The 19967-nt window shown below is 51.0% G+C and overlaps 9 protein-coding genes across 9 annotated transcripts; 5 read left to right on the top strand and 4 right to left on the bottom strand.

Moving 5' to 3' along the window:
• Nucleotides 1-555: 555 nt before the first annotated feature.
• Nucleotides 556-2927, bottom strand: LCP9604111_5298 (kinesin family protein; the record flags this gene model as incomplete). Its single annotated transcript, XM_039073092.1, has 3 exons — nt 556-2118; nt 2176-2585; nt 2648-2927. The coding sequence occupies 3 exons, from the start codon at nt 2925-2927 to the stop codon at nt 556-558; spliced, it is 2253 nt and encodes a 750-aa protein (XP_038928760.1).
• A 584-nt stretch (nt 2928-3511) lies between these two features.
• LCP9604111_5297 (uncharacterized protein) lies at nt 3512-3817 on the top strand (the record flags this gene model as incomplete). The annotated part of the gene is made up of 2 exons (XM_039073091.1): nt 3512-3697; nt 3767-3817. The coding sequence occupies 2 exons, from the start codon at nt 3512-3514 to the stop codon at nt 3815-3817; spliced, it is 237 nt and encodes a 78-aa protein (XP_038928759.1).
• Nucleotides 3818-3880: 63 nt separating this feature from the next.
• Nucleotides 3881-6788, top strand: LCP9604111_5296 (COPII subunit SEC24; the record flags this gene model as incomplete). Its single annotated transcript, XM_039073090.1, has 4 exons — nt 3881-4402; nt 4455-6098; nt 6151-6720; nt 6777-6788. The coding sequence occupies 4 exons, from the start codon at nt 3881-3883 to the stop codon at nt 6786-6788; spliced, it is 2748 nt and encodes a 915-aa protein (XP_038928758.1).
• A 503-nt stretch (nt 6789-7291) lies between these two features.
• On the top strand, nt 7292-10806 carry LCP9604111_5295 (uncharacterized protein; the record flags this gene model as incomplete). Its single annotated transcript, XM_039073089.1, has 7 exons — nt 7292-7375; nt 7428-7628; nt 7686-7866; nt 7928-8977; nt 9029-9617; nt 10578-10650; nt 10777-10806. The coding sequence occupies 7 exons, from the start codon at nt 7292-7294 to the stop codon at nt 10804-10806; spliced, it is 2208 nt and encodes a 735-aa protein (XP_038928757.1).
• A 452-nt stretch (nt 10807-11258) lies between these two features.
• Nucleotides 11259-12589, top strand: LCP9604111_5294 (mitogen-activated protein kinase; the record flags this gene model as incomplete). The annotated part of the gene is made up of 5 exons (XM_039073088.1): nt 11259-11425; nt 11472-11667; nt 11727-12108; nt 12158-12505; nt 12561-12589. The coding sequence occupies 5 exons, from the start codon at nt 11259-11261 to the stop codon at nt 12587-12589; spliced, it is 1122 nt and encodes a 373-aa protein (XP_038928756.1).
• Nucleotides 12590-12855: 266 nt separating this feature from the next.
• On the bottom strand, nt 12856-13798 carry LCP9604111_5293 (uroporphyrinogen-III synthase HEM4; the record flags this gene model as incomplete). The annotated part of the gene is made up of 2 exons (XM_039073087.1): nt 12856-13466; nt 13528-13798. 2 exons carry the CDS (start codon nt 13796-13798, stop codon nt 12856-12858), a joined length of 882 nt encoding a protein of 293 aa, XP_038928755.1.
• Nucleotides 13799-14050: 252 nt separating this feature from the next.
• LCP9604111_5292 (complex I NDUFA9 subunit family protein) lies at nt 14051-15571 on the bottom strand (the record flags this gene model as incomplete). The annotated part of the gene is made up of 8 exons (XM_039073086.1): nt 14051-14488; nt 14535-14693; nt 14743-14884; nt 14932-15023; nt 15079-15173; nt 15226-15288; nt 15349-15362; nt 15426-15571. The coding sequence occupies 8 exons, from the start codon at nt 15569-15571 to the stop codon at nt 14051-14053; spliced, it is 1149 nt and encodes a 382-aa protein (XP_038928754.1).
• A 1156-nt stretch (nt 15572-16727) lies between these two features.
• Nucleotides 16728-17700, top strand: LCP9604111_5291 (HIT family protein; the record flags this gene model as incomplete). The annotated part of the gene is made up of 6 exons (XM_039073085.1): nt 16728-16767; nt 16874-16956; nt 17103-17171; nt 17349-17441; nt 17503-17517; nt 17593-17700. 6 exons carry the CDS (start codon nt 16728-16730, stop codon nt 17698-17700), a joined length of 408 nt encoding a protein of 135 aa, XP_038928753.1.
• Nucleotides 17701-18025: 325 nt separating this feature from the next.
• LCP9604111_5290 (CRAL-TRIO domain-containing protein) lies at nt 18026-19809 on the bottom strand (the record flags this gene model as incomplete). Its single annotated transcript, XM_039073084.1, has 4 exons — nt 18026-18498; nt 18546-18645; nt 18692-18733; nt 18781-19809. 4 exons carry the CDS (start codon nt 19807-19809, stop codon nt 18026-18028), a joined length of 1644 nt encoding a protein of 547 aa, XP_038928752.1.
• Between the last annotated feature and the right edge of the window lie 158 nt (nt 19810-19967).

The following is a 19967-nucleotide window of genomic DNA, read 5'->3' as shown; positions in this document are numbered from 1 at the left end:
TACTCCTCGAGAACACTGAGTACCTCCACATCACTATCAGCGCCGTGTATGTCGGCTTTGGGCCTTCGGATATATGGGACGGTCTTGAGCAAGGAGTCACGGCCCCGGGCAGACTCAAGTTGCGTTGTCGCTCTATGTTCGTGTCATAGGAGGGATTGCTCATGGGGCTGCTAGTTTGGGGTCAGGTCCTAAGAAGCAGTGTGCCGGGGTAAACCGAGGGGTTATACCAAGACCACGAGGATGAAAGATTAGGAATGTTAGAGAGGATATTGTATTGAAGATAAGTCCACCGAGGTGGTCATATCTTCTAGTCAGCAACCAAGGAAACATTGGAAAGGATCTTGGATCAAGTATAATGAAAGGGTTATGACAAAAGAACGCGATGAGGATGTCTCTAAAGCACCTAAGGTGGATTCAGAAGATAGAACAAAACATTCAACAAAAGTATAGACAGGAAACGCCATAGCACCGTCGCTGAATGATGATGCATGAAAAAAAAGAAGAGAGAAACACCGTTATGCTCCGGTATATGCCGCCAAAAGATGCAACAATTAATTAAGCCAATACCCCTTGTCTCATGTTCTGAACCGTCTTGACCCCAACGCCTTTCAGCTGGCTCAGTTGTGCCAGGCTGGTGACCTGGAATTGGAGCTGGTCTGAGACGACTCCGCTGTCGGTTGTATCCACTGTAGGCTGGTCCATCTCGCAGAGGCAATCAACAAGAGCCTCTGCCTTTTTGGCACCCACTCCCTTGAGCAATCTGATCCGGCTCACGTCCCGCGAGTTGATGATGGAAAGAATATGCTTAGTTCGGGGAGAGAGGGATGGGTCCTCACTGTCAAGGAGTTCGGGGGCTTCCTCGACCTGGCCGAGCTTGGCTGCAGCACGCTTCTTATGTTTTTGGCGAAGAACATCCTCGCCACTCGAGAAACCGGCATGAGTCTGGTCTATATAGCTATCCTCATGAGTCTCTGCTTGGCGTTTGCCGAGGGTTTGTGTTACGTCCTTCTTAAGGGAGAGCATGCTACCCAGCCTCCCCTTGGGCGGGGAATCGGGTTTCTCTTCCCAAGCCTTTGCATGAACCCGTTCCTGCAAGGCAGCAATCTTGGCTGCCAGCTTCTCGTTGTGAGGGAAGTGAGGAGCTGCCAGCTGGTACATTCTCAGGGCTGACCCGTCTTCACCATGTGCCTGATGTTGTTTAGCCATCAGCAGGTATGACAGACCCTCAGCCCGTGCATCTTCTGTGCCATCAATGCGCTGCTCCAACTGCTCCAATCGCTTTTGAAGCTGCTCATTAAGCTCATGGACTTGTGTCTGCCGCGATTGTTCGCTCACAGCCCGCACAGCTAAGATCTCCTCAACCTTCCTCTCAACCATCTCCTCAATCCTAGCAGCCGAGAAGTCATCATGACGCGCGGTGGGTTGCACACCCAGGGGCTGACGGGCGGGCTTCAATGACGGAAGGCCGGAGGGGGCATTGGAGATTGAGGTGCGTTTCGGTGCTTCCAGTTTTCGGATCTGGCTGATAAGCTTGGGTTGGGGCTTGTCCGAGTATACGCTGAATGCCTTAACGGGTTTGCCCTCTTCCTTTTCTGCGGTGTCCTTCGCAGCAGGCGCCGGCATATTTACATTCACAGAAGCAGTCAGTGCACGTAGAGGTTGCCGCGTACCCATAGATGGCCGAATAGATGGCCGGGCCGGACCCTTGAACATGGGATCATTTTCGACCTCTCGGACCTCGATCTTCCGTGTGCGATTGGCGACGTTTAGAGAGCTAATTGTGTCAAGGTGGTAAGACCGGACAGGCGCAAGGTTGAGAATCATCACTGTCAATCCATTGTTCTGTCCCAAGGACAAAATTCTTGTCATCTTGGACTCGCGGTACGGGATGCGGTGCTGCTTCTTGTTGATAGCCTCGACACACTGTGCCAGAACGAAAAGACTCTTGTTGATGCTAGCCGATTCCACCATGCGCTCTTTGTCATTTTCCGTCCGTCTATTGTCTTCGGATCCCGCGAGATCAATAGCGGAAGCAGTGCTGACGCGAACCTTGTCAGGAGAGGAGATGGTGACCTTCACACCGAGAACGGCGTGAGATCGAGATGAATGGGCGTTGAGCTATGTTGTATGTTTAGCGAGAGAATATGGGCCCTAGCTTTCGGCGTGGTATCATACCTTTGTCGCGGAGGTGGAACGGTTAGTGTTAGCCTGGTCATAAAGCTGCTCAAACTCCTTCAAAGTGGTACACGGCTTCTCGCTCAGCCCGCAAACCACAGTCTTGCCACCATTATCCCGCAGGGGAAGACCTGACATTGTGCGCTTCTCGGGCGGCTCAAACAAGTCGTACACCTTGTCATTGTAGATTTCATAATAACTCAGGGCGACCTGGACTGTCGTCTCTCCCTCGCTGTCCTTTTCAATCTTCCGGCTACGTCGGTAGATTCCACTGAGCAGCCGCGGGATTACACCCCGGTCAGCCAGTGTTTTCCCGCCCCGCATTGTGTGTGTTTTGCCTGTTCCGGTGACACCGTATGCGAAAAGGGTCACGTCGAATCCGTTGAGAAGATGCTTAATTGTTGGGGACACTGTGAACCGGATCAATATACTGACCCATCGCAGACCAGATGAGCTTAAAACAAGAACTTACCCTCAGCATCGAACAGCTCCTGCTGCGATACCTCTGCGCCGTACACGCCATTGAACTGGAACGCATACTCCTCCCCCTCATTCTTGGGGTTCGGAATTCGAACCACATTATCTCTGTCCCTCAATGCTGCCAATTTCTTGTCACTCTTGTCACTCTTGTCGCCATTGATTGACTGGCGTGATTTATCGGTGATGGCGGAAGATCCTGTACGAACGATCACATCGGCCTCCCGTTCGGACTTGAGAAGGGGACGGATACGCGCGACAACTCGGACACTCATTGTGGCGGGGTGTTCATTCAATTGTCGTGTGATGGTCTGGGTCCTGGTCGTCAGGGATGCGATGCAATCCAATCAAAACAAACTGAAGGAATGGCTAGAACGAAATGTAAAGCCAAAAAAAGACAATAATCAAGAACAATAAGGTCCTCCCCCTAAAAACAAAGAAACAAAACTAACTACTCGGTGTATGCAGAACTGAAGGTTGTGGAACGTGTGGAGGAGTTCTCGTGTGCAGCAGCCGATGTGGTTAGTGTTGGCAGGGCAACCGCCTCTTTCGACAACACATCTTACATACTAGTACATTCTTAAGACTCGAGCACCACAATGGGGATATCTAATTGTCCGGTACAAATTTAGCAAAGTAATCAGCTTGCAAATCGCGTAGTCTCATTATCATAATTGACAGTACAGGAGAATCTGTGGATGTGCTCTACGCTTGGACCAGGGATTAGGTGTTCAGTCTGACCAGCCCAGATACTTAGAAACATATATAGGTCAGCTCGACGACAGTAAATAGTACATATATATCTGCATATGCAAATATCCCAGCATTGATATCTAAATGGTCTCGTACTCGATATCAAATGTTGTCGTACAGTATAAAAACACCTCTCGTCACATGTTCTCTGAACTCTGATTGGCTGGAGCGCCACGACCTAAAGGCCACCGTAGACCATCATCACCGCCTCTCCCACACTCCCTTGGTTTCTTCTGGTGAGCTGTCTTTTGCCTCGCTACTGCCTTTTGTGATACTTCTGGGCTTTCTAAAGGTACAGCTACCCCGTACGCAACCAGGTTCACCCTGTTCCGTTGACGAGAAACTGATTGTGGGGTTCCAGGAGCTGTTACCACCCGTCTCCTCACATCGATTCCACCCGCCGACTTCGTGACAAGCGCAACCCTCTTTTCCTCCCAACCGTTAAGTGCGACTAAACACAATCTACTCGACTCTAATGGCAGCACCACAAGGGGGCTTCCCCCCTCAGGAAGGCTATGCCCAGCCCGCCTACGGCACCCCAGAACCCACACAATCCCCGGTATATGGGCAAGGCGCACCCGCACCAGCTGCAGGCGGAAAGAAGAAGAGAGCGTACGCTGGTGAGGCATTTGATTTCGGTTCTGGCGCCAATGCCGCGCTAGGTGGACAACCCACGGCTGGGGGTGCTTACGGGGCCTATCCTCCACAGCCCCAAGTTGTAGGGTATCAACAACCCGCCTACGGTGCGGACCCCAACATGATGCAGCCCGCAGCATACGGCGCACCTGTTTCCGCAGATGTCTCGCAGATGACCCAGCAATTCGGTGGAATGGGCATGAGCGAGCCTCATCACATGCCACCCCCGCAGCCCGTGGCCCAAGCCCCTATGCGACCTCAAGTCCAGCTCAACCAGCTTTACCCCACGGATCTTCGATCCCAACCTTTCAACGTCGCTGAGCTGGACTATCCCCCTCCTCCAATTATTTTACCCCCGGGAGTACGTATAGATGCCATGTTGCGCATATGGTTGATATGCTTACAATCGACAGACCAGTGTTTACCCGTCGGAAGCCAATTGCCCTACGAAATATATGCGATCTACGCTCAACGCTGTCCCCACAACCAACTCACTCCTGAAGAAATCAAAGTTGCCCTTCGCCCTTGTCATTCAACCGTATGCTTCTCTTCACGACGCCGAGGACCCTATCCCTGTGATTCCAGACCAAGTCATCTCACGATGCCGACGTTGTCGCTCTTATATCAACCCCTTCGTTACCTTCCTCGACCATGGCCACCGCTGGCGTTGTAACATGTGCAACCTGACGAACGACGTGCCACAAGCCTTCGATTGGGATGCTACACTGCAAAAGCCCGCCGACCGTGAGCTCCGTGCCGATCTCAACCACAGCATGGTCGAATTCGTTGCGCCGCAGGAATACATGGTCCGACCACCTCAACCGCTGGTTTACCTCTTCTTGATCGATGTAAGTTATGCATCGGTGACCAACGGTCTTTTGGCCACTACCGCTCGCACCATCCAAGAGAGCCTCGATCGTATCCCGAACGCAGATCGGCGTACTCGCCTCGGTTTTATTGCAGTGGACTCAAGCTTGCACTACTTCAGCATTCCTCGAGACGATTCCGAGTCTTCGGAGCCCCGGATGTTGGTTGTCAGTGATCTGGACGAGCCTTTCCTTCCCATCCCTGGTGATCTCCTGGTGACGCTGAGCGAATGCCGGGAGAACATTGAGATATTCCTCCGCAAGCTGCAAGAAATGTTCCAGAACACCCAAAACAACAGCTGCGCCATGGGTGCGGCATTGCGAGCTGGTTACATGTTGATCTCCCCCGTTGGTGGAAAGATGACTGTTCTGAGCTCATCTTTGCCTAACACTGGTCACGGAGCGCTCACTATGAGAGAAGACAAGAAGGTGCTGGGCACCAGCAAGGAATCGAGTCTGCTTCAAACCGCAAACTCTTTCTACAAGAGCTTTGCAGTTGAATGTTCAAAATCACAAGTCTCCGTGGATATGTTCCTCTTCTCATCGCAATACCAAGATGTGGCCTCGTTGAGCTGCTTGCCCCGCTACACTGGTGGTCAAACCTACTTCTACCCTGGCTGGAACGCTGCACGAAGTGAAGATGCCATGAAGTTCGCCCGTGAGTTCTCTGACTACCTCTCTTCGGAGATTGGTCTGGAGGCCGTCCTCCGCGTGCGCGCAACAACCGGTCTGCGTATGAGCACCTTTTACGGCAACTTCTTTAACCGTAGTTCCGATCTCTGTGCTTTCCCGGCCTTCCCTCGTGACCAGGCCTACGTGGTCGAGGTGGCCATTGATGAGACAGTTACAAAGCCGGTCGTCTGCATGCAGGCGGCTGTCCTCCACACTACCTGCAACGGTGAACGTCGTATCCGTGTCTTGACCCTGGCGCTTCCAACGACCCAGAACCTGGCAGACGTCTTCGCCTCGGCTGACCAGCAGGCCATTGCCACATTCTTCAGCCACAAGGCTGTCGAGCGCACATTGAGCAGCGGTCTCGAGCCCGCTCGTGAGGCTCTTCAGGCTAAGATCGTAGAGCTTCTGCAGACCTACCGCAAGGAGCTCGCAGGTGGTAGCGTTAGCGGCGGTGGCCTCCAGTTCCCTGCCAACTTGCGAGCCTTGCCTGTCCTATTCCTTGCAATGATCAAGAACGTGAGTTTTATCTTTGGTTGTGATAGCTGTTCTATACTAATCGAGTATTTAGCTTGGTCTTCGCAAATCCGCCCAGATTCCCACGGACATGCGGTCCGCAGCTCTCTGCCTTCTCTCGACCCTACCCCTGCCGCTCCTCATCCAATATATCTACCCGAGAATGTACTCACTCCATGACATGCCCGACAATGCGGGTGTGCCTGATCCACAGACCGGCGAAATCCTCTTGCCCCCTGCTGTCAACTTGTCTTCGGCTCGCCTCGTGCCTTACGGCCTGTACCTCATCGACGATGGCCAGACCCAGTTCCTCTGGGTTGGCCGCGATGCTGTTTCGCAGCTCATCGAGGATGTCTTTGGCGTCCCTGACAAGTCGCAGTTGCGGGTGGGCAAGCAAACCCTCCCCGACGTCGAGAACGAGTTCAACCAGCGTGTGCGGGCCGTAGTTGAGAAGAGTCGGGACCACCGGGCCAAGGGTGTGGGCAGCATTATCGTGCCTCACCTGTACGTCGTTCGCGAAGATGGTGAACCCGGTCTGCGTCTCTGGGCTCAGACGATGCTGGTGGAGGACCGTGCCGACCAAAGCGTCAGCTTGGATCAGTGGATGGGTTCCTTGCAAGAGAAGGTTTGAGCCCTCTGCTCTGGCCATAGTATCGGTCAGCACTGACGATTTGCTCGCAGGTCGTGCAGTAATGTGGAGCTGACCGGCCGGTCTCGGTTGACCATGAAATTCGTGTTTTCGCGAGCTCTCCCGCCTGTACCATTACGTTGGGAAGATTGCGTTTGGCTTTCTATCACGGCGGGCATGTTTGGATTATCTAGTACTAGTAGATCGCTGAGTTATAGTTGACAGGCGATAGACGCTGATCGCATCTATGAAGAATTAACGGTATCATTTTTCCACTATTTTATTGCGGAGCGAAGCGAAGCAATCATGAGAATATCCATGGGAGGGATGGCACCTCAGATGGTTTTTAGCAAATTGATCCAGTCCAATCGAATCAAATGGTCTAATTGTTGAAAAGAGAGTGCTCGGTCCCATTCACGCCCCCAATTCAGGTTTAGTGATGCTTGGGTAGTAGTCTAGTGCACTAACGCACCGGGGTAGTAACGAGATTATATCCCTGCACTTTCCTATCTGGCGACCCCCCATTTGACATTTCACCCCTAGTTTACCTCTTTCAGTACTTCTCACCATGTTACCTTCGAGAGATGACATAGCGAAGTTCATTTCCATCGCTCCAGAGGCTAATGAAGGGACGGCCCTCAGATTCTTGGAGGTAAGACATTCAATCACTTTCCTTTTTTCCTACACTAACACATCTATTCCAGGGCGCGGAAACCATTGATGATGCTATTAGTCGGTATTATGAGGCTCAAAATGAAGCTATAACTCCAAGTTTGCCTACTATAGATGCCGAGGTTGATATACGGAACTGCCCCCCACCGTATGCACGTTCAGTGATAAGAGAGCTTGCACACCATCACACCAATAAATTTATTGAAGCTGCCGAGGTCCGCTCTAAAGATGAAGTACGATATAGAATACTTTCGTCTTGATAAAGTGCTAACATTTGTCTGCTCTGATAGCAAGATATGAAGGCCGCCCTACACGGCATCCAGCAGGCCTGTCGCATTTTCAATAAGGATATTGAACCAGAGCATACCACACAGTTTTATAATTGTAATTGCGATGTCCACAAATACAAAGACAGAAAGGCTGCCCGCCTTCATATTCAGGAAATATGGTCCAAAGCAGTCATCTATCCAGGTCAGCTTTGCCAATTTGACGATATAAGTTGCGTTGTGGTCTCACTTTCTTTCTCGACCAGGTGAATCAGCCTATCATGATAGTCATTCGTCGGCTCTCATCATGAAAAACCCATATAGCCGTGTGCCCTCGCCTTTTCCGGTTACAACTCCCGGGACTTACAACAAGGCGAAACCTACTCCGTCCGGCTACAGCCAGCATCTTCAAAGGATGGTACAGTTGAATGCAACCCTCAATGCTGCGGCACAGGCTGTCATTGATTCCAAAGAGCCAGCATCTACCATATGGGATAGCGAAGACCCAGAGACCTCTGTGCCGAATGAGGCTGACACCACAGCTTCTCCTAATACCCAGCAACCAGCAGAAAATCCCCCCATAGAGAGCTCCAAGCCATCGGCATTTGGCAGTTTGAAGAAGATGTTATCCAAGAAGACGCCAGAGGAGAAGGCAGAGAAAGCAGCTAGTCACACCAGAGAGCTACGCATGGCCATCCTAGAGGAGGAGCAAGGCAGGTGGCCAAATCAAGAATGGCGACAGCTCGTGATAGTGTACCAAGAAACAGCCGGGACAAGTCAAAAGATCGCCGATCTTCGAGCCCGATGCCCAATTCAGTATCTCCACCTCCTCCGGGCAGGATATTTCGAGCCTATCCCAGAGGATTGGGCGAAATCCACGTCCAACCCGCTCAGATTGAGCATTGACGCAGTTGGTGGGTGGAGAGGAGTCACTCCCGGTTGGAGAGGATACAAAGATCTCGCCGAGGAACGTCTATACTGGGTCAGCAATAACACAGAGGGCATTGTTGGAAACAAGATGAAGCCTGATGTCATCTCTGCGATGAACATGGCTCGATATAGGATGGAATCCGCAATTGGAACACCTGCGGAATACTTCTCTCGCGATGATATCTGCAAGGCTCAATCCATCTCCGAGACTTACTCGAAGCAGGTTATGACTCCTTTCAGACCCTTACGGGAGCCGGCAGCTCCTCTAGACGAGACTATGATCCTGTTAGAGGTCTCTGAATCTATGAACTCTGCACCGCTTCGCCCGAATCATAATGAGCATCTCATTACAGGTTATTCCGCCTCTAAGCAGCCCAAGAGCAAAGGTGATATCACCCTCCGACCAGTCTATATCAGATACTAAGTTCAATAAATAGATATTGCCCAGGCCATCGTACGTCGCTTTTCCCAAGCAATGATCAATCACGACCATGATAGCCGAGGCTACCAGCTCGTCACATTCGCGGATCAGGCCCGCTACATGGGCCACATCAACCACCAGAATTTCGAACAAATATGGCCAAACATTAGATTTGGAGGGGAGACTCGACTGATGCTAGGCTGGCAAAGAGCCAAGGAACTCCATTTCCAAAAGCACTCTCGGACAGCAATTTACCATCCTATGTACGGATGGCAAGCCGGTCCACAAACACCCATACTGCGACTGCTTATCGTCCTCGACGGTGAAGCACCAGACATGAACGAATTCCAGCTCGATCTTCTTGGTCTGTCCTGGGTGTATGTCACGATCTTCCTAGTAGGTGCAGAGCAGTGTCCAAATCACCATCGTCTTGCGAACGAGCTGCAGATAATCAGCAATACCAATCCCCGGGTCTCTTTCCTGGATGCACAGGGGAACATGCCGGAGCGTTTCATCGCCCATGAACTGCTCAAGCGACATCTCCGATACAATGTTTCGTTCGCTGATTTTGAGACGCTGGAGCAGGCGATGGTGGATCTCCCATCGTATGTAGAGTAACTACAGTCTGATGGAGCATCAACCATGATTAGGCCCATATTTATATTGTCTTCTGTTGCAAGCTATCATGTTCTCCTCACTCCAATTAAACCTAGGCCGCTGCTACCGTTATCAATCCAACTTGCAAGTTTATTTCTAGAAGTAAGCTTTGACCCGAACATAGTGATGGTCTATATATATCAGACCATTAGTAGAATCCACATCCACATTTCTATTTTGAGTGTATATTTTAGCGCCATGCTCAAGCGTAAGCCCTGAAACAAATAAGTAACCTCATGAAAGGCCTGATGAGGAGAATCACACGGCCTACAATCGGAGTCCATTGACCTCACCATATGCGCATGACCTACTCCGTATACTTGTTTTACCTGAGATTCAGTGTCTCAGACCCAATTAACAGGACCCCCCTGTGACTAGTGAAACTAGGAGTGGTGGATTCTCCAATCAGGATGAAACCAGCACCTCCTATGTTGGTGGAGCGGGAAAAGGTGATTGTGACAAGTTTCGTCCGGTGCAGTAGCGCCGTCCAGCGGCCAACGAGCGTGACAGGCGAGAGACTTTGGCGCCGTGGCGGAGATCTGAGGATCGCTGTGGTGGGATGTACATGGGGGATACTTGTCAATGTATGGGTCCCTTGTAGATAAATTAAGTACCCCCAGGTACTGGTGGAGACACTTTGATGGTGATCCAAGGTTCCACGGCCATCAACCCAGCGAAAGCGCCAGGGGGAAAACAGCGACAGACCAACTTCTTCTTCTCTTCCTCGACCTCCTCGTCTTCACTCCGCTCGCTCTGGGATCGTCGCTCACCCGGGCTCCCTCTCACGGTTTCCTTCTTAATTGACCCCAATTCCCGTGTTCTGATCCTGAACCACTTTGTTTCATCTACCGGAGCCGCCTTAAAGCTCTCTGCCCCACCACTTCCCCTACGGCCCGCTGTTTCTCCAGGTTCACCTATCCTCATCCTTCTCTCCTTTCTTCTCTATCTCCCTTTGCCTTCGTAGAGAAAAGGCGACCCAAGGTGAGTCGCAGTCCAGACCCGTTGTGATCCCGCATGAGAGAATGACCCCGCTTCCGAGCGGCTTGGCTCATCTCCATGCGCTCCAGCATCATCACCGTCAATCCCACTGACATGCCACGTTCTTAGACTCTGAGCTTGATACCTGATCCGACCTGACACCTACACCTGTGCTCTTCGTATCCCCCCCCCCCGGTCTCGTGGGTCTAGACGCTGTACTCCGTACCTGTCACATCTTCCCCGCTCGGAGCTTCGTACGACCGAGTTCCTCTCTTCTACACCTCGCCTTTATCCCCTGAGTCTCGCCGACCCTTGAAATCCAATCCAGGCAGTAGCTTGGACGGTTTTTCAAACCAATTCGATTACAGCGCAAACGAAAGTAAGCTTCATATCCCGGTTTCCCTGCTTTGTCGTTGCGTTTGTTGCGTTTGTTCCCTCGCGTTACTGCGGTCGAGTTGCTTGCCTTTGAGCGATTGACCTCTGCTATTGTTTTCATTCCCTGGACTGTGAATCGCCAACTTGTGCGCCATCCCCATCTACTGTTTTCAATCCCCGGCTCTCATTCATTAACCATGGACTGTGTTCGGCCTTTTTTCCACTGGATCCCAAGGATGTTCAAAGCTGACAATCACCCCAAGGCTGAATCTATTAGAGAAACCATTCTCGCCATGGGTCAGCAGAACCCTCCCGTGGGAGGATCCCGGAAGATCTCCTTCAATGTCTCCGATCAATATGAAATCCAAGATGTTATCGGCGAAGGCGCCTACGGTGTCGTCTGGTAAGTAGACGTGATTTCTTCTCAATGCTCTTCTAACCTCGTACAGCTCTGCCATTCATAAGCCCTCCGGCCAGAAGGTCGCCATCAAGAAGATCACGCCATTCGATCATTCTATGTTCTGCTTGCGTACACTGCGCGAGATGAAGTTGTTGCGCTACTTTAACCACGAGAACATTATCTCCATCCTAGATATTCAACGGCCCCGCAACTACGAGGGATTCAATGAAGTTTATCTCATTCAAGTACGTTGAAGCTGTCTGAGATGTGCATGCATGAAATATGGTTCACTAACAGCATGCAGGAGCTGATGGAAACAGACATGCATCGGGTTATCCGCACACAAGATCTCTCAGATGATCACTGCCAGTACTTTATCTACCAGACCCTGCGTGCGCTTAAGGCAATGCACTCAGCCAACGTCCTCCACCGAGACTTGAAGCCCTCAAATCTTCTGCTCAATGCCAACTGCGACCTGAAAGTCTGCGACTTCGGTCTAGCTCGCTCGGCCGCTTCCACTGATGATAACTCTGGATTCATGACTGAATATGTGGCCACACGTTGGTACCGCGCACCGGAGATCATGTTGACATTCAAAGAATACACCAAGGCTATTGACGTGTGGAGTGTCGGCTGCATATTGGCTGAGATGCTAAGCGGAAAGCCTCTCTTCCCTGGCAAGGATTGTACGATTCCACTTTCCCTTCAAGAGTAACAGAACTAACATACACTTAGATCACCACCAGTTGACCCTCATCCTGGATGTCCTCGGCACACCCACAATGGAAGATTACTACGGCATTAAATCCCGCCGCGCCCGCGAATACATCCGCTCCCTCCCCTTTAAGAAGAAGATTCCCTTCCGCGCACTCTTCCCCAAGAGCAACGACACGGCTCTGGATCTGCTCGAGAAGCTGCTCGCTTTCAACCCGGCTAAGCGTATCACCGTTGAGGAAGCCCTGAAGCACCCCTATCTTGAGCCATACCATGATCCCGAAGACGAGCCCACCGCACCGCCCATTCCTGATGGATTCTTCGATTTCGACAAGAACAAGGATGCTCTGAGTAAGGAGCAGTTGAAGCGTAAGTTATTTGTCTCTGGTTCCTCTTCTCTTCCATATTTACTAACCTCTCCCAGTCTTGATCTATGAGGAAATCATGCGATAAATCGACTTGACTGTTTCCAAATGATATTAAGTTGAGGGAGGATACTGGATTCTATTCTGCACGCAATTTGACTTGACAGCGTGATTTGATACATGTTAGAGATAGCAGGCAACTCGAAATGTGATTATGAGTATTTAAGTAAAATAGCTGACTCCGTAACGCTACCTGCTGTATCTCTGCTAGTCCTATTCCCAAGTTTATATACTTATAGTTCCATTTTACATCTAGTTATACACAGAATACATAGTTATACAGATCCCCATCCCTCAAATCCCACTCATAAACTTCTCAATCCCCTCAAGCACCCCCTCAGGACTAGGCCTCGGCGCACAAACATGCGCCTCAAACCCAAACTCCTCACGCAGATGATCCCGCGTCGTCGGCCCAATAGTAGCAACAAACACCTGTCCATTCCCATTCCCCGTTCCATTCCCAGCAAAAGGCCCCAACCCAAGAACCCTAAGCATAGCCTCACACCCCGTCGGCGAAAAAACAACCACCCAAACCGCCCCATCCGCCGACCTGCGCACCACATCCGCGAAATCCCCCTCAAAAGACCCCATCACGCCCGTCTCATACACAACAACCTCCTCAACCCCAACGCGCTTCTGCACCGGCAATGCCTCATCCATCAGCGTCTTCGGGATGATATCCCTGCGCACTTCGCCGACCAGGAATAGGAGCGAGGGCTTGTGCGTCGGGTGCAGGGCGTCGTAGTGCTCGAGGATGAAGCGCGCGAGGTTCTCGCCCGTTCCGGTTTCGGCGCCGTGGATGCTGGCGTGTGGGAGGTGTTTGTCGCGGAGGGTTGTGAGGGTGCGCGCTGTGGCTGGGCCGACGGTGTAGAGGGTTAGTGGGGAAGATGGGGTGTTGAATTGGACTGGATTTGTTGGTGTTAGTGTGTTGGAGTCTGGTTGGATTGGGTTGTGTGTGGTATGTACCGTCTTGTTCGTCTTCGATCATCTGCGCGAAACCCTCTACTGCGCGCTGGCTGGTGAAGATTAGACCGCCGTATTTTCGAGGGGTTGGGGCTTCGGTGTGGAATTCGCCGCTGGTGAATCGGTCGCGGACTTGGCTGAGGTTGTCCTTGTGGAAGCGGTGTTCTAGGACTGGGATGAAGGTTGGGGTGTAGTTTTGTGCGGAGAAGAACTCTTCGTAGCCATCTTGGGGGGAGGATTTTGTTTTTAGGAGGAGGATGGGTGTTGGAGGCATTGTGGGTTTGGTTTGGAGTGAGTATGAGTATGAGGCTGAAGGTGAAGAAGGTAAGACGTAGGTAAGGTTTGGAGGTAGAATATGATGTTATCGGGTGCGGGTGCGGGGAGTTCTGGGGAATTGGGTTTTTGATATTGGCGAGTGATCATCTCTACTTAAGCTTCTCTACGAGTCTACTTGTACTATGCACTCATCCAACAAAGGAAATCAACTTGGGTCTAGGAAGGCTTATTTACACATTAAAAACACAAACTACTGGTCGTCCAGCACATGCACGTACCGCTTGTCCTCCCGGCGCTCACGCTCCGTAGAAGGAGGCAGATCGTAGTAAGAGGCACTACGGTAGGCCTGCAGGTAGTGGAAGGTCAAGTTGGCCAGATCGGCGGTCTCGTTCATACCGAGGTCCTTGAAGGTCTTGGCGGTCGGGTCAATCACCTGGTCAATGAACTCGCGCTCCACCTCGTCGGCGGACAGGGTGTGCCACCACAGGAACTTGTTGGCGTAGTGCGCGAAGGGCTTGAGGAGAGCCTTGGGGACGTTGATGTGACGGCGCTTCTTGATGATTTCACGGTCGACCAACTGGGCGATTTCGGCGGTGGAGTAGTTCTTGGGGCCGTACAACTCGAAGGTTTGGCCGGCGGTGCTGTCATCATGCAGCATAGCCTCCAAAGCGGAACCGACATCAATGGCCTAGAGGGTTAGTTCAATAGCTTGTCCAGCCGGGAGAATAACTTACGTGGACAGGCCAGTAGCGCTCGTTCATGTGGTTGGCGGTCAAGACATTGCCCATCTTGGCCAATCTGTGGAGCAGGTTGTCCTCGAAACCGAACATTGGTGCAGGTCGCACGATTGTGGTCTCGGGGTAGATCTTGCGGACAATCTCCTCACCCCATCCCTATACATTATCAGCACTCTCGCTCTTGTATTCCAGTGGATATGCTGACCTTGGTGGCAAAGAACTCGGAAGGCGAGTCACGGCGAGCGTTGTAGGAGGAAACGTGGATGAAACGGTCGACATCGTACTTGGCAACAGCATCGGCAATACGCTCGACACCATCGACGTGGACATCCTCGTATGAGAAGTTCCTGGGTCGTCAGAAAGTATTCATTCATGTATACCACACATAACTCACTTGGTGGGATATTGGCGACCGACAAGGTTGTAGACAACATCGGAGTGACGAACACTCTCCTCAATGGACTGTGTGTTGCGCAGGTCGTATTCCTATACAGGGTCAGACACTCCACATTCAACAAATATGCGTAATACGGCTCCATACCATGAACACAACTCTGCCAAGATCACCAGTGACCTTCAAGTGTCGCTTTGCCATCTCCTCGCGGTAGGGAATGACAACGGTACATCCCTGGCGAGCTGCGGACTATTAGTCTACGGTCCAATTGCAGTGCATCAGACCTCAACCTACCAAGCTTGTTGACAATATAGCGACCGAGGAAACCAGTAGCACCAAAGACCGTCGCGGTGTGACCTAGAATTGCGTGAGCACATCGGGATCGAGCGTAGCATCGAATTGGAACGGCTTAGCTACCTCCAATGGAAGACCTATAGAAGAGCGCGTCAGTAAGCAGGACATTAGAGTTAACCACAGCTTCATTGATCGCTTACCGGCCACCTTGGACCTTTATAACGGGCTTGCCAGTCCGGGTGATGCGGACATCCTGAAGGTTGCGCTGGAACTGGGGCTGCACCCGCGGAACTGGCACAAAAGGCCGGGCGCCCAGGGCAGTGTTGATAGTGCGAGACTTCTGCATGGTCTCTGGCTGGGTATATCTCTCGAGACCAGCGAATTGGAGCGGAGTGTTGCCAAAGGGCGTGGTGATGTGCGGTCTTTCGCAGCGTCAAGTGGGAAGAACCGCACGGGACTATTGCGCTAGTCCTGATTCGGGAGTACGGACCACCACTTTAACAAATCACCTTGTCGTCTTTCTTTTTTATTCTTGGGCTTGGCTGGTATGATAGCTTCTGGTTGTTCATTTGATTTGAAGTTGGTATCTTTACTGAAAGCTATGAGTTAGTATATCTACGACCTCTATAGGAGAAAATCCCCGTTTTGGTCTGACAACACCTGGACTGTGATTGGATGTTCCCCATGCTTTATTCATATCTATAAGAATCGATGTTGTATCCATGGATACTTTTCTATATACAATGAAATTATAGCTAGTGGGTTGGCTCTTGTTAGCTATCTACTATTCATGTTAAATCCATGTTCGGACATTATTCACTAGTACGTATAAGTAACTAGGGCTGTTCAAGGATGTATATCCTGCCAAGGTAGCTCTAGAAGCCATTCATTGTACGGAGTATATAGGACAAACTAGAGATATCAAGTCGAACCCATAGAAATAACAGTTTACAGCATTGCAACTAGGAGGAATGGAAGCTATACAACATAGATAACTGCATAGCAACAACATACATGTCGTCAATAGCTGCTTAAGGATACAACCCTATACACTATCTACACGGACCGACGTTACGGAGTATGCACAGCAGTATTTCCCAGTTACATACAAATCAAAGTTTTCTACGTATGCTGGAAATAATTAAAAAGCAAAAGCAAAAGCAAAAGCAAAAGAAAAAAAATGACAGCTGTGTCATTGTGTTTCCAAAGATTTATAAGAGGAGTTTTGTGGGCAAATCACGGCCATCTCTGGTAAAAGGCAAGAAATGGGTTCTGCACTAACTTGTCCCACTCCTCGAATCTGCTTCGTGGACTTAGTTTATAATACCCTCATTGCTAAGTTTGGCTGTGGTCTGGACACGGGAACGGTCGGAGTTCGATCCTCGTCGGTCGATTCATTCCGCAACCCCGCATATTCTTTTTTTTTTTTTCTAAATTGAACGCTTACAACATAGCTTCACTTCGAGATCATTCAAGACCTTCCAATTTTAAAGCTTTACAAAATGTCGTCCGCTGCCTGTATATTCTGCAAGATCATCAAGGGTATGTCCATTTCACACTATAGCTACTCCGTACTCTATCGCAATGTCCAGTCGACACGTCATAGCAGAATATGCGTTGACTGACCTGCTTCCTTGGGGCTATACAGGTGATATCCCTTCATTTAAGCTCTTTGAGAGCGAGAAAGTCTTCGCTTTCCTCGATATCCAGCCGCTGAGCCGTGGCCATGCGGTGCGTATTACTTCCTACCCCTCTTCCCCGCATCCGGCGTGTTCATTATGGCGGGGAGCGAAGTTGCCAAAACTGCCATGATAGCTCCAGCGATTCAAGCACGATAATTCGAGAAGAAGAAAAGTCCAAACTGACAGCATGTGCAGCTTGTCATTCCCAAGTTCCACGGCGCAAAGTTGACCGATATCCCTGACGAGGACCTACTCGAGATCTTGGTAAGTCGAGAGAACAACCCAGGACAACGAAGAGGGTGAAGAGGAGAGTCTATGTCTTCGGTCCGATCGGATTCGATTACATATCTTCGGGGACCTTGGGGGCAACCCCGCAAGGTCCCTAGAGACCCGGAATTGGATTGGAGAACAGGGATAGCTAACCAAGATGTACGCCCACAGCCCGTCGCGAAGAAGATTGCCAAGGCCAGCGGCGCCGAGGATTTCAATATCCTGCAGAACAATGGCCGCATTGCGCACCAGGTCGTTGACCATGTGAGTTTCAGTTGGGGATTCCTCTAATAATTGTGCCGTGCTAACCAGTCGTCTCTCATAGGTCCACTTCCACATGGTATGCTCTACTATCTTTCGAATTTTTGGTCCTACGCTAGAAATCGCCTTTGAATATACACTGACAATATAATAGATTCCCAAGCCTAACGAGAAGGAGGGTATGTCCATTGGTTGGCCTACACAGGAGACGGATATGGCCAAGCTCAAGGCTCTTCACGAGGAGATCCAGTCGAAGATGTAAACGGCTTTGGTTTTGGTGACAATGAATTCAAGAACAATGAAACTGAGTTATCTCTATTTGGATCGCCTCTGATTTAGATCGCTGTGAACTACATAGGTTCTTCTGAAGGAAGAGTTGTAGGGCCTCTGAAGTAGGACCCGGTTGGATTTACCCAGGGCTCTGCTGTTGAATGTATACCAAATGTTCATATATCCTCTAGTTAACAAAAGCCAAGTCTGTGTATACTACACACATGCAAATCAAAACTCTATAGTTAGCAGGTAAGCATGACACTATCTAACTCATGTACTGCGACTCATGTACCGCGACTCATGTACTGCGTAGCTTATGCCGATGTCTCTGCTCCCTTCTCCAAGCCAGGATAGAAGTTAATCTTCCCACCGCCCTGGACGATATTGAGTCTGTCATAGAGCGAGCGAGCCCGGACATACGGGTCAAGAACCCAGTATTGCGCACGCAGCTGCTCGATCAAGCTATTCCGCTTCTCCTTGGCAGCAGAGGCAGCGTCGGTCTTCTTTTTGAAGCTGGTGCTGATCCACTCAACGGTGACATCCTGGATCTCCTTGGCGAGCTTTTGGCGCTCGGCCACCAGGGTATCTCGCGTTTCCTTGTCGGCCATCTTGGGATTCTCGTTCTCCGGCACCTCGACGTATTTATATTCCCAGTCTTCGTCGCCTTCGAGCTCTTTCAAGATCTGGCTTGGGTGGATGTATTGTTCGAGATCCTGACGGTTCTTCGTGAAGTGAATCTTCGCTGCGACGACTGGGTCGAGCCAGCCCTTGATAACGCCCCAGATGCCTGGTTTGGTTAGAAAGGGGTTTTATATATGGTGCTAGGATACGAACTTGAGAAGATCCAAGGGGCCTTGTGGATGAGCACTGCTCCGAGAGACTCGGGGTAGTTGGCTTCGAAGCACTTGATCATGAACTTGACCGGGGCGTAGTCCTGGAGATATCAGTATAGTGTCAAGCACGTAGAGACGAAAGCTTACCATGTTGGCCATACCAAAGTCCGTCATATCAAAGATAATAGTCTGAAGAGTCAGCTCCCGAGAGAAAATCCGCACACCGGAATACTTACCGCAGTCTCGATCGGCGGCGCAAGCAACAAACGCGCAGTCTCGATAGTATAAACAGTAAAGCGCTCCAATCCTTCATTCTCCTGATCACCAGCCCGATGCAAGCGCACGCGGACAACACAGATCGGCCGACCAGTCCGGTCAACACCGTGCAGGAAACTCTTACCGAGACGTATCTGCGTCAGGAAGTCCTCACCCTTCTTCTTCTCAATGGGATCGGAGCCCTGCGACATCTTCAAAGCCAATGCCTCGCCGTTGAACATGATATCGTCGTCGACATGCATTTCCAGCAGTCGCCAGCGCATCGTAGAAATCAACATAACAAGCGCCTTCTTGATGTCCCACTTGCGTGCCCGCAGGAACCGAAGTAGCAGCGAATCCGGGTTGTCGCCCTTCACCATGTTCCAAAACGCTGTCCGGATCTCCTCGGGCTTCATGTCCTCCAGCGCTTGCTTGAACTCCTTGGACTGGCCGTACTTGTCGTCGCCGTCGGCGAGACTGATTGAAGCTATGCTGGTACCGGCGCCGCTGCTGGGAGCGCTTTTCGTCTCATCGTCGTCGCCGCGGCTCCAAATTCCCCACCGGCCCTTGGACTTCTTCTTATCCTGGACTGGGGCGGGTGTTGGGGCTTCACTGGGGGCGGCAGACACGGGGGCTTCGAGTTCTTCGAATGTGAGGCCGAAGACTTTGAGTGCCAGGACCCAGAATTCTTGCAGCTTCACTTCCTGCTCCGGAGTGAGGTTCCCAACTGTTCCGGGGGCGAGTTGGGCGGGCATCGTCGCGAGCGTATCGATTACTCCGAGGAAGGGTTCTTGAGACAGCTGGGGCTGCGGAGTGATTGTGTCTTTGGGATTGAAGTATCTGTCCTGGAGCCAAGCGCCTCCTCCGACAACAGCGAGAGTAAATGTAAGGGTCCAGAAAGATGAAGCCTTTCTTGGTTCTGGGTGCGTAGAAAATGGTCGCGCGAATGAATACCGGGCGACAGGGAACTTGGCCGAAGGATAGAGACGACGTAGGATTGTGCCACGCATAAGCAGTATGATCGAGGTGTTATGGTGGTATGAGTGAGCACTAGGTCTTAGCACTGGGAGATGGGAGGGAAGAAATTGTAAGAGCGCCGAGCGGAATCAACAATATGACGATGCGGGGAAGATCATTTCCTTATAGGTAATGTAGGGTAGAACGAGGA

Source organism: Penicillium roqueforti, assembly GCF_015533775.1.
Source record: "Penicillium roqueforti strain LCP96 04111 chromosome Unknown scaffold_12, whole genome shotgun sequence".
NCBI classification, from domain to species: domain Eukaryota; kingdom Fungi; phylum Ascomycota; class Eurotiomycetes; order Eurotiales; family Aspergillaceae; genus Penicillium; species Penicillium roqueforti.
Note: the sequence above shows the minus strand (reverse complement) of the source record. Positions and strands in the feature narration are given on the sequence as shown.